We start from the raw sequence: 17,642 nt of genomic DNA on the forward strand, positions 1-17,642 counted from the left end.
TCAATAAATATTCATCTAATGGAATTGAATTTCATTATATTTCCTTTCCAATACTCTGAGAGTCAGTCAAACTAGATTATTTATATTTTTCACTTTCTCAACTCCATGCTTTTTTTATTTCCTATGTCTGGAATTTCATCCCAGCCTTTCCCAGTCCTTTAAAGCCCAGTTCAAAAGCTACCTTCTCTATGAAAGCTCCTGAAATCTCACCCCAACCCTTTAGCAACAACTTTCATCCTCCCAAGCCTTACCCAGCACTGTTATACCTCTTCTGTGTTCTTGTCATACATTGTTTTGTATTATGCTATTGGTGTTTTGGTTTTATCCTCCTCCTAGAGCATAAGAAGATCACAGTATATTATGGAAAGTTTGATTCCTGTTTATTTAAAGAGACAGAGAAACTGGGAAGAAAAACAATTTATTTTAAAAATCATTTAAAATTCATTTAAAAAAGGAAATTTGCTTGCTTGTTTGTTTCATATTTGAAATGTTATGGGGCAGCTAGATGACATAATGGATAGAGTACAAGCCATGAAGTCAGGAGGACCTGACTGCAAATTTGGCCTCAGCCATTAAATAATACTAGCTGTGTGACTTTGGGAAAGTCACTTAACTCCAATCACCTTGCAATTTTTTTTTTTTAATTAAGAAAGAAATGTTATAGCCATATAGCTTTCAAAACTATGCCCCACCTTCTCTTCCTGGCTCCATTCCCCACATAGCCCATATTCCTATTTACCAGAGTAGTTTCCTCATTCTCCCCTTCATATGCATTGCAAATTTCCACTGCCAGGACTTACTTAGTTTGCCTGCCAGGAACATCTTCCCCGTTTTTTGGTACTGTTACAAGTTCTATCATCTTGGTGAAGCTTTTGCTACAGCTCTAGCTATAATAATCCTTTCCATCTTGAAATTATTGTCACATTTATTGTATCTCTTTACATTGTATCTAATGTTCCAAATAATATATTTTCTTTTCTTGATGGAACATATTACCTTTTATTGTCGTTACATGCCAGCCTATTTAGCTTCCCTGTTAGACTTGTTAAGGACAGAAACCGAGTCTTTGTCATCTTTTGCAGTTAAGTAACACAGTAGGATAGAGAACTGAAAGATTTGATTTCAAATATAGCTTCAGATACTCATTAACTGTATGATTCTGGTCAAGCAAATTGGCTTTTGTGTGTCTCAATTTCCTCAACTATGAAATGGGGATATAATAGAATCTATCTCTCAGGGCTGTTGTGAAGATCAAATGAGACATTTGTAAAGTACTAAACATAGTACCTAGTATATAGAAAGTTCTTAATAAATACTTATTCTTTTGTGTCTTCCTCAGCAATTATTGTCTTGAATGAATTTTCTGTCACTATATGAATATATATATGAATATATATATATAATGATATATACAGTCATTTTTTTAAAACAAAGGGAAAAAGATGCCATGGATGATCAAAAAGTTATTTCTATTTGTCTTTGAAATGACTTTTTTGATTATCCATGACATCTCTCTCCCTTTATTAAAAAAAAAAATAACTGTGAGTTGAATGCTCAGTTTTATGGTTGAAGGCACACAAGCCCACACAAATCACCTGCTATTTTTTTGGAAATTAGTGTCCAGAACCACAAGCTGCCATTTCCCCCTCAAGCCTCAGCTTGCCTCGGTTTGGCTAGATTCCAGTCTTTGTTGCCAATTCCAAAGGATTCATTCTAACTGGCAAGATGCCTGCTGAGCTGCTTGTGTTCTATCTAGGCTGCAGAATGAGAATTTAGAGAATGGTCACTTTGGTGTAGATACCAATCTCTATAAAAAGTAGCTTTACAGAGGAGCCAGGAGGATAGAAGCCCACAGCTAAACACCTCTGGTTCCCCTAGTGACAAGGGAGGTTTGGGAAAAGCCCAGGATTTTCACATACTTCCTTGTTCTCTCAGATCTGTTAGAGACTATTTACAGATTCCCAAAGCTGCTTATCTCTCTAGCTCAGCCAAACCCAGTAAAATCCTAATTCCTCCCCCAGAATATTAATTTACTCTTGATCTCCAACTGAATATTGACAATCACACATATTATCCAAATCCAACTTGCCATCCCTCTGGAATGGATCTGTCCCTGGTAGGAAATGGTAGATTTGGAAAGTCAAAATCTAGGTAATCTAAAATCCAAATCAATTGGAGGTCATTGGTTGCACATAATATATAAGGGGGTGAAAACATCAACAATAATATCTTCCATATCCTTTAATGACCAGAGCTATTCCTTAACACATCCCAATTAAAATAATATTAAAATAACACAACATTCAGCATTAATAAGGTTTCTTCCTCAGATGGCAATATAAAAATACATTAAATCTAGAGATAAACCCAATCAAATAGAATCATTTTTAGGGAAAGCATATTCCCTTAGGATACTTTTCAGAGACCAGGCCTGGAATGTGACTGAACACTATGGGTCTTTTGTGGACAGATGGTTAGAAACAAGAAGGGAAGGAATAAACCCATTTATTTTATTAGATATACTGCGGGAAAACTTCTGCTAGGCCCAGACAGCTGGGTCTGGGTCTTGGAATCTGAGTATTAACATCTGGGTGGTGAATGCATTACATTTGATTTAGCTGGCACTAAGGAGTGACTAATTGGTGCCTTCCATATGGAGAAGAAAAATTGAAAATAACCATTCCAGATTTTCCCTTAAGAACTATTTCCCATTTTCACACATATTAGGAAATGACCACTGAGGGTAAAGGTAAAAAGAAAAGTAGATAGAGAGAAATTGGCTGATGTTTATAAGTCAAACCTCAGTTGCCTGAAGGGAAGCGGAAGGAGGAGAGAAGAGACTTGGAATAGCTAATCTCTTGAGAATTTAGGCAGATTTCAACTGAAAGGGAAGAAAAAAAAAAAGATGTCTAAATTATCAGATTTTTTTCCTCAACTTCTCAGGAGCCCTGAACAAACTGGGCAGAAAGGAGGCAACTTCTTTATTTTCTTGGGACCCTGGTTAGCTAGGAGTTTGCTGAGCTGTGTCTTTCTTTTGCCCCAGAGGAGAGACTTCAAAATCAACCAGAAGGAGGCAAGAAGTGCTGCTAAGGAAAGCAATAGCTCCATCCCGGGAGTTCCTTATCACCTTTACTTATGCATATTTCTGTGTGGTTTTGGGGTTACCTTTTACTTTCCCAACAAAAGACCAACATAATTGGTATGTTGAAATGAAAATGGGACTCACTGCATGGTCAGAATATGATACCCATGCTGATTATTGAAGTGATCACAAATTAAAAAAAAAAAAACTAGAAAGAGCGAATAAAGTAAATAAATAAAGATGTAATACAATTTGCTAGTTAGCCTGAAATGATATCTTCTAATCATTCAGGCAGTCATTCATTAGTGTTTTATTAAGTGCCTGCTGTATGTAAGAGAAAGGTAGGGGCTGGGAATAAGGCAAGAAACTAGTAGCTTCGAGGATCTTCCATTTTGTTCTGGGGACAGGCAATCTTAAATACAGTTAAATCAATGTAGAATACAAACAAAGAAAAATATACATCATAGGTACAGGGCACTAAAAACTGTGAGGATGAGGAAAACCTATTTTAAGATATGGCATTTGAGCAGATCCTATGAGGGAGTTAAGAATTCTAAAATACTTTCACGTTTGAGATTTGCCTTTCACATCCAACTTGTCAGAAGGGGCTTCAGACCAAACTGAAGTCATTTGGATTTGTCTGTGGAGAACTGAAATATCTAAACACGTTCTCCAAATAGGTCTCAATTTACATATATTTTCATATTTGAAGAATTATCTATAAATTAAATTCTATTTTAAATTCATTAGGGAAATCTCCACTTGATTTTGCCTAAAAATGAAACCTTAAATAAAATGAAGTAGTTAATGATAGCAGCTCATTTATCTCTGACATAAATTTGGATTTTCATGTTTGCTTTACACAAGAAAAGATCCATTTCTAATAAACAATAAACTTGACTGGGATAGGATAGACCAGTCACTCTTTATATGAGAGGGACAAAATGTTGCACATAACCAGATTCTGAAGTTGTGTCTTCTGGGAAAGTCCCTGCAAAAGTCTTTTGGATTCAAGATCATTCTAAATAATTTCTTAGAAGCATAGATTTAGAGCTTGAAGGGACTTTGGACTCATCTTGTCATTTTATGAGGCATAAATGGCACAATGGATAGAGTACTGGTACTGGAATTAGAAAGACCACAGTTCAAATATGATCATAGACACTTACTTGTTGTGTGACTCTGGCAAGTCACTTAATCTCTGCCTGCATAAAACTGGCAAAGCACTCTGCAGTATCTGCCAAGAAAACCTCATGGATAGTTGGTCCACAGGGTCACAAAAAAATCAAACACAATTGAATAACAAAGTCGTTTTATGGGTGAAAAAAACAGATCTAGAGAAATTAAGTGATTCAGTTGCGCAGATAGCAAGTGTTTATACTGCAATAGATTGAATACTAGATCTATAGACATGAAGAAACAATATTACCTAGTGGATAGAGAATTAACCTTGAAACTAGGAAGATTTGTATTCAAGTCCTGCCCCTGATATATCTTGACTATTTAACTTATTTATTTGACTTCTCAAAGCTGTAAATAACTCTTACAATTATAAATTGCAGAGAGGGTGTCAATTTATATTTGTTGAGAAAAATTTTTCACTCAAGATTTCCCTATACCAATGGAATCACAAAATTATTCTCTGTTCCCTATAGAATCAAAGAATGGTTTAGTTGAAAAGGATAACAGAGCTCATTCAGGAGAAAACTGAGACCCAAATACTTGCCCAAGATCCCACCTAGAGACACAACAGGGCACCATGCAGCACCCTAGAACAAATATAGAAGCTGCAAAAATACCTTCTCTGGCATTGGGAGGAGGGGTAGAAGAAGTCATTATAGGGAAGAAACTCACTTATTGTAGAGAACAATGTCAGGTCTCCAAATGAGCTCTGAGGGGATACGGATTGAGGTTACATTTTCATAGTCCATTGGGTCCCAGCGAAGCTTGTAGTCTTGCCATTCCTAAAAGCACCCATGTACCCAGAATCAAACACAATAAAAGAAAAAAATTGATTAGAAGTGGAGAAGAAAGGAAGGAGGAAAAGAGAACAATGCATGGAGGAAAAAGGACTCAGCCCTTTTAACACACTCACCTGCTTCACCCACACATTAGTAGTCATCATTTGATTCTTTTCATCCTATTAAAGGCAAGGGGATAGAAGAAAGAAACTCATTATTTTTCTACAGAACAGTGGAGGATCCTTATTAAATCATTTGATTCCCCACATCTTCCTCTACTATAAACTCAGCAACAAAAATGCCAGAAGCCTATTAAGGGATAGATGTAAAGTGAGGCTATCTGATCATACAACAGGCACCTATGGCACCCTCAGCAAGCATTCATTTGGTGGTATCAGGGTCTCAGAGAAGAGAGAGCGAGTGCGGGTGTATTGCCCTGAGGAAATTCTATAAATCCTTTAAATAAGACCTCTGAGAAAGGCTTTAGCAAGCCCACACAGAACTTGGATTTTGCTCTTTTATTTGTTCATCATATTGGAAATCCGATGTTTGGTGAAGAAATCTTTGTATTAAACTTAAATGCCTTTCCCATTGTCAAGCAAGATCTATCCTTCTGGACTTTCCCTCTCAGACCAGTAGAAAAAGGATTTTTTTCAACCTTGCAGAACGAGGGATAGCTTTACTATTCTTGGTTTAGTACCTTAGGAAGTAAAAGTAAAATTGTTCTTATTCTTACTCAGAATTTTTTTAATAATAATAATGATAATAATAATAATAATAATAATCTTTTTATTTTTCAAAATACATGCAAAGATAGTTTTCAACATTCACCCTTACAAAACCTTGTGTTTTAAATTTTTCTCCCTCTCTCCCTACAACTCTTCCTTTCTTAAACAGCAAGTAATCCAATATAGGTTAAAAGTGCACAGTTCTTTTAAACATTCCCACATTTATCATGCTGCACAAGAAAAATAAGATCAAAAGGGCAAAAATGACAAAGAAAAACACAAGTATACAACAACAATAGAAAAAAAAAGGTGAAAATACTATGTTGTGATACACATTCAGTCCCCACAGTCCTCTCTCTGGATGCAGATGGTCCTCTCCATTACATGTCTATTGGAATTGGCCTGAATAATCTCATTGTTGAAAAAAGCCAAGTCCAAAGTTGATCATCACATAATCTTGTTATTGCTGTATACAATGTTTTCTTGGTTCTAATCACTTCACTTAGTATCCGTTCATGAAAGTCTTTTCAGGATTTTCTGAAATCATTCTGCGAATCGGTTCTTATATAACAATAATATTCTACTATGTTCATACTGAGTAACTTATTCAGCCATTCCCCAACCAATGGGCGCCCATCCAGTTTCTGGTTTCTTGCTACTACAAACATTTTTGCACAATTCGGTTCTTTTCCCTTTTTCATGATCTCTTTGGGATGTAGACTAAATAGAGAAACTTCAGCTAGAATTTCTTGACTGATAATTTGTATGTCCAGTTCTGCACTTTTTGCATGATTACTCTGTAACTTCTCACTTCATGCTCTTAAATAACCATCTGTCCTCTCTCCACCCCTGCCCCTTGCCTCTAATTGTTATTTCTTCAAGAAATCCTCATTTTTTATATCAACTTCATTTCTAAATATATTTCTTCCCTGTTATCCTATCTAGCTAGTTATCCCTTATAAGGAAACTTAAAAGGCTAATGCACATTTAATTGAACAAAACTATCCAACACATTCAATTGAGTCTGACACTGTATGCAATTTTCTCTACCCATTGTAGTTCATATATATAAAGAAGAGAGGGAAATATATTTTCTTATTTGACCTTTCCTATCAAGACCAGAACTGAGAGATGGACACACAAAGAATGTCCCTGAGAAGGGGCAAGAAATGAAACTTGGGAATCCAGCAGTGCCCAGGAAAACCTTCTTCATGGCTGAAATCTCTGAGGCTGAGAGCTCTTGCCACTGACCATTCATGGATGTTTTCCATGAAGAAGCAGAAATAGGAATTCTTAGCCCCAGAGATTTCAGCCATGAAAAGGTAGTGGCAGAGTGCTGAAAGAGTTCCCTGAAGGGAAAATCACATACTCAAACCACAGTGATTGAGAAATAGTAGCTGCCAGATGTAATGCGAGGGTGTCAAACGTTCCTGGACAAATCCTCCAGGAGAGAGAAATGGGAATTTCCTGGATAAAACTGAGTTTCTGGACAGTCTCTACAAAGGAAAAGAAATGAGCAAATATGTAGTAGGAGGAGCAACAAGGGCCTAAGCCAGAATGAAGAGGATTAAATATGGACCTAGCCTTCTACTACTACAGTCATTTAGGGCCAACCTTGTGATTCTAATAAATCACTCTAGCTCATGCTTCTATCCTAGGTTCCTAGAAATCTAATCATTTGATTAATCTCTTCTACATAACCTACAGTGAGGATGAATGACTCTAGCAACTGCAAGAACAAATTCCTTTTGGGGAAATCCCCAAATATTAAAGCCTGGTAGAATTCATAGTTACCTAAAGGACATGGCAGAAATGGAGGCTGGAACACCAAAAAATGAGAGGCTATTTGGACATTTATTATCTACAGATAATGTTGACTAAAGGGTAGTGATTAGTTTGGAGAACTATATCAGTCCCTAGAGGGAGGAAGAATTGTCTTGGTGGTTATGGGCTTCTGTGAGTCCTTTGAGTATTTTACATTTTCTATGGACTAAAGAAAATTGATTGACTGTCCTGTATCATGCAAAATTAACTTGAGTGCTTATAAATGACTTGAGAACTCTGTATTTTCACAACTGTAGAATACTATACATATTTTGATGTCTTGAGGGGGAATCTTAGGGATGGGAGACCAATCAAATTATTATGTTTCCAAGGCAAACATGGATAGGAACATGTGCCAGAGTGATTCATTAGAATCACAAGTTTGAACCTAGTTTGTATAAAGTCAAGTCTTTACTTAGCTCAAAGCTGAGAACCTTAACAACTTCCATTGACTAACACTGCCTTCTTTCAGTGCTAAGTGCCATTACATATAATTGTGGTTGTTTGTCCTTTTCTTTTTTTAAAGGGGGCCAATAACATCACAAGGGTGACTTATGAGTGAATTGGATTAAAGAGAGGCAAAACTGAGCAAAGTCAGTCTGATTCTCTCCTCTAGAGTTATTGAAAGCCAATAGCCAAAAGCCAAGATGAGTGGCAAAGACCCAGGATGCAGTGGGTGACCTTGGTCTTCCTAAACTAATGTTTTCCCCAGGCCTCAGTTTATCTAAGTTGGGATGATTGGATTGATGTATTCAATCATCCTCACAATTACATTAGATTAAAAGGAGAGCAGAAAAAGATCTCTGTTTTAGAACAGTGGAAGATCTTATTTTCTCATAACCTAAAGGCCTTCCCCTATCTGAGGAGAAAGGATGAGTCAACATTCCTAGGACCTTATGGTAAAGAAACACTTAAACAACAACAACAACAACAACATACACTTAATTTCTGCTAGTAAAAGAAATCTTTATCCACATCTTCATTGGGAAATTTGGGATATTTGTTGAAAATCTGATTTGCTTTTCCTTTTGTTTCATCTGTAATAAAAATACTCTCCCATTTGAAAGTCATGATTTCTTTTCTCCTTCTTTGTCCTGTTTCCTGTCATTCCTCCAAGTGACTTTTCAACACTTCTAGTTAAATTTTCTGAAATTACTTCGGGAAACAGGAGATAGATAGGAGAGCGATGAAGGACTAGAATGGTGCTGCTCCTCTGGAAGCCACACTTGAGGAATGAACAATAGGGATAAAATATCTATGGAACATTGCTTGGGAGAATGTACAGAGTCCATTTCTTGTATTGCAAGATCCTTTCACATTCCGGACCTTACTCTCCAGCTGCTCATTCCTGGAGATTTCCTTTGCTCTAGTAAAAATGCATTCCCTGGCACAGATGGCAAAAACTAAGATTCATTCTAGTGCTTAAAAACACATTGTAGCATAAACCTGGAATCTATGACATGTACAGAGATATTCACAGACTCAGATACACACATTTATACAGTCACTAAAACTCCTAAACTACATATTCTGACATGCACATATTCACATACACCAAATTAACATTCATATGCTAGATTATGCTAGTTACTTTACACTCATAGTTACATACACATAGAACCATAATTAGTCCATCCCCCTCACTTTATAAATAAGGAAAATGAGGAAAAGAAAGGTTTATTGAACTGCCAATGATCATACAGTAAATCCCTGAGGTGGGATTTAAACTAGATCTTTCCTACTTTAGGCTCAGCATTTCAGCCATTTACTTTTTGGCTTCTCATTCATAATTAAATGCTCACTCACACTCATGTAATGTTCACATGCTAATCCAAACCCAAAATTACATGTTGACACATGCTAAGACATGTACTCATCCATCAACACACATTTTCATTCCCATATGAACCCATGTTCACATATAAGCTGATCCATTTATGCAATATTAGACAAATTCACAAGAGAGATACTGTTTGGAAATAGGTTTTTTTTTTTTTTTTTCCCAGTGTAACATCAAAGGGTGCTTAAATACACTAAATAGCTGTTCATACATAAATAAAATGAAGTCAGACTGGGGCATTGTTAATGCAACTTAATTAAATTATTTACTGTCTGCAGGCTATTTTCTGTCATAACAGCCATAGGTGTGACTGACAGAAAGTGCTGTGGACACAATGTAGTTTCTACTAACTGAAAATCCTGCACCAAATCTGAGGGCTGGTGGGTAGAGCATAGATCCCTGAAGACTATGATGTCAGGGATTCCAGATAGAGGAGAATGCTTATTTTCATAATTTCTCTTCTTCACAAATTATATTCCATTAAAGTGCCTGAAATTGTTCATAATCGACAATGAGCTTTTCTCTCAGTCCTCTTGGTGCCCTTTCTGCCTCTATCTCATCAGAGACCTGAGTTAATCTAACCTCAAAGGTTCTACAAAATAATAAATCATCTAGTAGATTTACAATGAAGAACTTGAAGTCTTGCTTTGTGACTCAATAGAGGTGATATATTAAGTGAATCACAACCTCTCCAGGCTTCAATTTCCATATCATATTGTAAAATGGATATGATAACATTTATGTTCCCTACTTAGTGCTCCATTAAAGTCCTTCTCCAATGCCTCATCACAACACAGAAATGACCTAATGTCCTGAAAGTCCATGACAGTGAAACTTAAACTCTGGAAATTCCTACCAAGATGCATCATTGACATCTGAGGACCAGCCTGACTAAGTTTGGAACTCCTCACTGGAAAGATGGTCACTGAGTGATAAATTTTGTGGGCCATGACAATTCACAGGGATAATTTACTGAAGGAGCTGTGATCTGCTTCAGTGGAGAGAATATTGCATAGCAGAGAAACCACAGATTCTAAAAGTGCTGAAATAAAATGCCATCCTGGAAATGATATAAAAATTAGATGAGAAAGTTCTTTGGAAAGTGCAAAGTGCATCTGCATAAAGTGTTAGTATGTTAGAATCCTTGGATAGAAAGAATGAGGCAGCTGCCTCTTACCAGAAGTCACTTTTTAGTCTAAGATGGAGTATACACATATAAAAATCAGGCTTTATGATTAGGACACCAAGTTCACAGTTCCACTGATGCAGTGAAAAGAGATTAAATTCTGGACTCAAAAGATTTGTGCTCAAATGTTGCCTAAAAATTGTAAGTTATGTTGAGTCTGTACACTCCCTGGGCCCCAGATTTATCACCTATAAAATGAAGAGTTAGATTAGTTGGCCTCTGAACTCCCTTCAAGGTCAGATCTGCAATCTAATGGTCCTTCTTCTAGCTGGACAATACAAGCAGAGGAATATTTTGCAGAAACAATTCATGGAGACTTTGAACTCCATGCTACTCTGATAGTACTGATAGTAGTGGATAGCTAGCTCTCCATTTCTGCCAGTGCAAAGTGACCATATGATATCTCATATTTGCATATCATTTTATACTTTCTATAGCATATTCACATACATTATCCTATTTGACCCTGGCAATAGCCCAGTGGGGAGACAGTCTAATAGTATAAGGAACAGAGAGCTGGCCTGAGATAGGAAGACTCACCTCTGATGTGTATTAACAGTTTGACCCTAAGTAATTTACTTAACCTCTTAATGCCCAAGGTGGCTGCTATCTATACTGGTCAAGTGAGTCTTTGTACCCAGAGTTCTTGACACCAATGAAATCACAAATCTGATTTCCCTCAAACTTCCCCTCCCCTCCCCCACTAAAAATAACCCAGTATTGTAGGCAGGGCAGATAATAATATTTCCACTTGAGGGAAATAATTGGGACTCAGAGAAATGAAATTATTTGACAAAAGATTCATAGGTAAGAGGAGATAATAAAATCAGAAAACAGCTCCCTTACTACAGCTTTCCCTAAGGCTCTTCTAAGGGCAATAGATTTAGCAAGAAGGAAAGGGAGCCTAGCTACACATTTTCCATCAAAGGTCAATTTTGTACCATTTTTCATAACAGGCCAAACCTGACTTGTCCCAGCTGCCAGGGTTGGCCTACTTTGTCAGATGATGACAAACATGGGAAGCCATGACAATAAGGATTGCCACTCTGTGGTGCCTGAATATTAAACAAACAATTTTATCTATTTAAAACAATACTTTTGTCATCATAAATCTGACTTAGAGAATTTTATGAAGATCTCCTTTAGTTTGATCCCTTTATTTTTACAGATGAAAAAACTAAAGAATCTAGATCCCATGTTCTTAGGTGGTCTGAGATGGGAGAAATGGGGAAAGAGAAATGGTGAAAAGGAATTATGGGTCCTCTTCCAATTACAAATTCCAGTGGAGGGGCCAGACAACCAAAGGGGGAAGGAAGAAATAGAGAAGGAGAAGATACAAAGACAAAGACAGGAGAGAGAAGGAAAAGGGAGGAGAAATGGAGGGATAAGGAAAAGAAAGGAAAGGTTAAAAAAAAAAGGAAGGCAGAAGGAAAGTGGTCATAGAACCCCGAGATAAGAATACTGCTAGCAACCAGCCTAGTTTCCCTGCAATCTTCTGTTTTGCAGAATGGTACTGGAAAAGATAAAGACTTCAAGCAAGCCTGTCCAAGCCACTAGAGGCATCTAGCTGGCCTAGAGATTCTGTGCTTGATCCTGCTTCTTTGAACATCCCGTGGGAAGACAGCAGGAAGAGGGTCTAAGTGACCTTGGCCGAATGGAGGGGATTGATGCTAATACTAAGCTGGAATTCATTTTACTGTCCTATGTCTTCCAGTATCATCTTTCTGACTGGGTAGTGAGAAAATGAGAGAGCATATTACATACTTTCTGCTTGCCTATCTGCTCTCTGTGTATGTTTCTCTCTCTTTATGTTTCTGTCTCTGTCTCTCTGGCTATCTTAGTCTCTCTCTCACATAATACACATACATATTCATGTACATGTACACACATTCATATACCAAGTTCAATCCTGCCCTCATTACTCTGTTCATGCAATACCTGTGTGACCTCTGCCCTAGACCTTCTTCATCTGTAAATGCTCAGTAACTGATTCTAAAAGGTGATTAGCGATATCCCCCAACAACCTTTGACTCATTGACTAATATTTAGGTTTGCTCTTCAGCCCCATGATAATCACATGATATGAATAACATCCTTGCAATGGTTTTCTTTTAGAGCACTTTCTAGGTCTTAACCCAGCCTGAGCTGGGCTGAAATGAAAAACTCTAGCCTCTACAATAAGATGATCTTTTTGGAAAAGCCAAATACATCAAAACACTATTATTGATCTTTCCATACTGCTAATAGACAAAATTCTAATAGCAGAGCTGCCCTTAGGGCCAGCATTCTGAATTATTCAGATTCATCACAATGGGAACTAATTTGAAAGCTAGATACAGGTAGACCAGAGAGCCTGGCCCCAATTTATATGATTGTGGACTAGAGAAAGTCAGAATTGGTAGGGGCCTTAAAACGTAGTTGAAAAAAACTTAGAATATAGAATGTCAAAGCTAGCAAAAGAACTTTAGATAAGAGCTAGTCATAAAGATCATAGGTTTTGCCATTGTAAAGGACTTTAGAAATCATCTAGTACAAATTTCTAACTTTATAGATTAAAAAAAAACAAAGTCCAAAGGTTCCTATTCAAAAACATGTTAAGCACTATTCTAAGTGCTGTGAGCTCAGGGTTACAGGTAATAAGGAAAGCCAAAACCAAAAACCAGGTGCCTGACTCCCAGTCCAGTAGTAGAGGTAGCTGTTGGTGGCACACTGCATTTCAGAAATCAGAGATTTCCATGATCTGGAATACAGTCACCATCCACTAAGATTGTCAATGCTAAAAGTGGGCCCACAAAAATGGAGCTGATTAAACCTACCTTGAGAAATGGAAACTTCTCAGTGTCTGTGATCTGATCCATGAAATTTTATCCCTTTGGTGTTCCATAAGGAACACAGCTGCTGCCCATGACAGTAACAACTCTTAGTCATCTCACCATGTCCTACAAATAGTTTTTCTTGTCTTTGGTCCATTCCATTAGCATGGATAATTGAGAACCAACTACAATATTCAGAGAGCTTAGGTTACCATTCAGTCACAATTTGGCACAGGATTTGCTGAGGGTTGTGTGTTCTCAGAGCAATGGCTGAGCAAAATGTAGTCTCTGCAAGCCTTGAAAGAAACAACCTACAACAGGCCAGTTACACATGCTAGTCACAGGCTTGTACTAATTTATCACAAACCTAGACTTCTATTCATACTATCAGAAGGAACTATTCAGGGGAGTCCTTCACTACTAGCACCCCCAATTTCCCCCTCTCAAGAACTCTCCCTTGATGTCTCCTATGACCAGTAGCATGGATTTTTGAGGTGACTGGAGGTTAGTAGCAAGTTTGTGACTGAATTAAAAGAAACAACTTTTAAGTGGCCCAGGAAAACATTGACATTACGGTGTCATAGGTGACATCAGTGTGGCATTTCCCTGACATGTTATTTTAGATTAGCTTTCTCCTGCATTGTGAGGAACACTGTACAGTGGGAACTTCACTATAGTTGGAATTATTCAAAATCTGGATTTGAATCTCACCTATGATACTTAGTAACTCTGTGGTAATGGACCTCCTAATTAAAGGATAGGGACTGGATCAGTGATTTCAGCACCATGGACAGCTTCTAAATGAGCCATTTCTATGATTTAGAATCTTAAGAGTTTCCTAGAACACTGAGGGGGCCAAGATAATATAGTCAGTATATACCATAGGAGGAATTACAAGGCAGCTCTCTATCCTCTCTATCCTCAATGCTGCCTCTCATCTGTGAATTGGGGATATTGATACCTACACCATCTATCTCCCATGGTTGTTGTGATGATCAAATGAGAGGATATGTCTCAAGTGCTTTATAGATATTACTCATTATTGTTCCAAGATTTCTTCTTCTCCTGTCTTAAGGTGGCTAGTGACTAGTTCTAGAATTAAATAACTATGAAACTGAGCAGAACCTCAAATTTAAAATAGCATCTTAATAAATGTTTCCACTCTGTTTTCCTAATACAAAGTTCCAATGAATTGGGCCCCATTTTGAAAAGCTTATCTGTGATGGATGAAATGGCCCTATGATAAAAAGCTGTTAAAGGATTTTTCAGTTTCATGGGCCCAACACTGCCAAATGCTTGCTGTACAAGTCCCAATCTTTCTTTGAAGCAGCAGAACCTACCACATCAATGAGCTGAGCAATGGACAATCCAAACCGGACAATGACCACATCAGAGATGTTGGCCACAGGCCGTGACCACTTGTTGTAGCCAGAGAATAATTTCTTCAGCAGTCTTTCCTCAGCATGGGCTCGAGTCTCCACATGGCCAGATGCTGCAGAGACATATAAAATAAGGCAAATATAAGGTGAGCAGGAATCAAGAGGATTGCCTGTGGAAAATAGCTTCAGGTAAAGACAACTATTCTGCTTTGAGAAGAAGGGGTATGTACCAACTTCCCAGCTGTGTTATCAAAAGCAAGTGATTTTACTGCTATAAAATGGGAATAACTACATCAGTACAACCTATTTTATATGGTTTTTGTTCAGTTTGTAAATTACAAAATACTAAACATATTCTATTATATATTTTTCCTCTGAGTGTGTGTGTGTGTGTGTGTGTGTGTGTGTGTGTGTGTGTGTTCACACGCTCAACTAGACACTTATACGCTTAAATGCCAGAACCTGTGTCTTCTGACCACAGGAGTTGACATGAAGTGGTGGACTTGCTACTGCACAAGCTGATGGAGATAAGTAAAGTGTTTGAAATTAATTGAAGCCCCTGGGCCTCTTTTTAGGGTTAACATTTCTTTTCTACCCCTTGAAAAGAGAAAAAACATACAGAGATTTTCTTTGCTTATATCAGGTTAGTTGGGGAAGACAATGAGAGCTAGAGGGGGAAACTCAGGATCCCTGATATGACAAAAGGTGTAAATTGGGAAAGGAGCTTCCAACTTCATTATCTTCTCTTGTATTTGTATTTTCACGTAACTTACTTTATCTTCACAATATTCTCACTCACCCACCTCACCAGATCACATATAGTTATTCCCATTTCACAGAGACATTAAGTGTCTTGTCCAAGGTCACCAAGGCAATGATGGAGCAATGAATCTCCAAGTCCCTCATGTCCACTTCAGCACTTATCTTCCCCATCATATCACTACTGAGACTACTCAGCACTTTAATAGAGCCCCTCCACCGTGAAGAAAAATGGGAGAGTCTCTACACTCCATTCACATTTCACAGGACATGAAGAAGAAAAGATACTCTTGGCAGTGCTGAATGATCCCTTCTCCTTATAGTTCAAAGCCTGTACAAGACATGGGGGAAAGGAAAGACATTAAAGGCTGGAGAACAGGGATGAAAGGAAGGGATCGACCTGGAGCAAGGAATAAAGTCCACGAGCAAAAGGCATGCCTAAGGAAGCTAGGGATGGGGGTGGAAAGAAGACAGAAAGGAGGGGAACTAAGAGGAACTCCGTGACTGCAAGGGCAAGATGGTGACAGACTACGTGGAAAAGGGAGAGAAGGGTTTGAGTAGTCATTGACAGTCATTCCTTCTTTCTGAGAAGAATGGGGGAGTATTGAGAAGAGGTTATTAGGAATTCAAGGTGGGGCAACAGATTGGGGATCAGGCGTAGGAGGCTTGGGAGGAGCTTATGTTAAATAGCCAACAAAGACAGAGCTAGTATTTAAAAAAACAAAACAAAACAAAAACAAAAACCAAAAAAACATTTTCCTCCTCTCTTCCTCTCCCCCGGTCTCCGTCCGTCTCTCCTCTCCCCTTCCACCCCCCGAGCAACATCTCTTCCGAATAGCTTCTATCCCCCTACTTTAATAAACGTGTTAACCTCTTTCCTTCCCCCTCCCCTAAGTGCAAAACCAAAGGTCCAAAAGCACGTCCTTCTCTCCTCCCCGCCGCCCAAAAAGGTAGAGGAGGGAGAGGGAGGGGCAAGGTTCCCTCTCTGCTTTAACCTAGGTGGGATGGAACCTGAGATCGCAGGAGCGCGGTGGTCCCGCTTTGCTCCCAGAGTGCAGACCCACTGACTATTTCTTGGGGTCAGGAGCCTGTCTTGGGAATGGGTGCACATCTAAGCGCCCCAAAACTTACCGGGCAGCAGAAAAACTCCCAGGAGCATCAGTCTCCTCAGCAGCAGCAGCAGCGTCGACCCTCGGGGCCCCTGGAACCGCATGGCGCACTGAACTGAGGAGTCTCTAGACCTAGGCGTCTCTGGGTTCCCCCGCACCTCCCGTTGTCTGGCTCTCCCCAGCGAATAACTTCATGCCCCTTCGGCGCGATCCTAGGGCGCCCTCCGCGGGGCAGTCTCCGAACACCCAGCCCAACTCCCCTCCGCCCTGCAAAGCTCCGCCAGGAGCCAGCTGCCAGTCCCGCCGGCCAGCCGCCTCTTCCAGGAGCTGGCGGGCTCCCGTCGGGTGGCTGGAGCTCAGGAAGGAGGGAGGGGAGAGAAAGAGGAAGGCGGAGGCTGACAGAGAGAGGGACCAAGGAAGAGGGAATGGCCCGCCAAGACAGGGCGGAGAGAGGTGGCCGGGACTGTGGCTCTGTGTGTTTAATCCGCCTGGACCTGCCCGCCTCCTGCAGGAAAGGAGGGGGGGACTGCGGGGGAGTACGGAGGAGGGGGAGAGAGGCGGCCGCAGGGGAAGCAAGAGTAGGGTAGAGTAGCGGGCCTAGCTTTGCTAGCTGGCCACGGGAGAAAAGTTTCCCTCTCTTCCTCTTGTAGGATTGGGAGTTTCCGAGTATAGCTTGGCTTTTCAGACCCCCAATCCTCAAGACACTAGAGAATTTGGGGAATCCTAGCTAAAAGTGTCGTTCCCTGAAGACACTCCCTACCCGGTTCCTGACGCCACAGTATGATTGGAGAATTGACAATGCTGTTTAAAGGCAGGGGGATGGTCTGGTTGACCTCTGGGAAAAACACTGGAGCCCTCTTAGTTTTCCAAAAAAAAAAAAGGGAAAAAAAAAAAAGGCAGTCAGAGAGGATTCTCCCTAATTATTATATTGGGGGAGGAGAATGCTGTCGGACCTTTGGTT

General features: G+C 39.2%; 1 protein-coding gene across 1 annotated transcript in view; it reads right to left on the reverse strand.

The window, feature by feature from the left end:
* CHRNA4 (cholinergic receptor nicotinic alpha 4 subunit) overlaps window positions 1-17,157 on the reverse strand; it is a 55,188-nt gene extending 38,031 nt beyond the window's left edge. The window contains exons 1-4 of the mRNA XM_074288833.1: window positions 16,704-17,157; window positions 14,775-14,926; window positions 5,178-5,222; window positions 4,937-5,046 (exon numbers count right to left, since the gene is read on the reverse strand). Of these exons, the coding sequence (XP_074144934.1) occupies window positions 4,937-5,046; window positions 5,178-5,222; window positions 14,775-14,926; window positions 16,704-16,785 (389 nt within the window). The 5' untranslated portion in view covers window positions 16,786-17,157. The remainder of the gene's footprint in view (window positions 1-4,936; window positions 5,047-5,177; window positions 5,223-14,774; window positions 14,927-16,703) is intronic.
* Between the last annotated feature and the right edge of the window lie 485 nt (window positions 17,158-17,642).

This window comes from Sminthopsis crassicaudata, chromosome 2 (genome assembly GCF_048593235.1).
Source record: "Sminthopsis crassicaudata isolate SCR6 chromosome 2, ASM4859323v1, whole genome shotgun sequence".
NCBI lineage: Eukaryota > Metazoa > Chordata > Mammalia > Dasyuromorphia > Dasyuridae > Sminthopsis > Sminthopsis crassicaudata.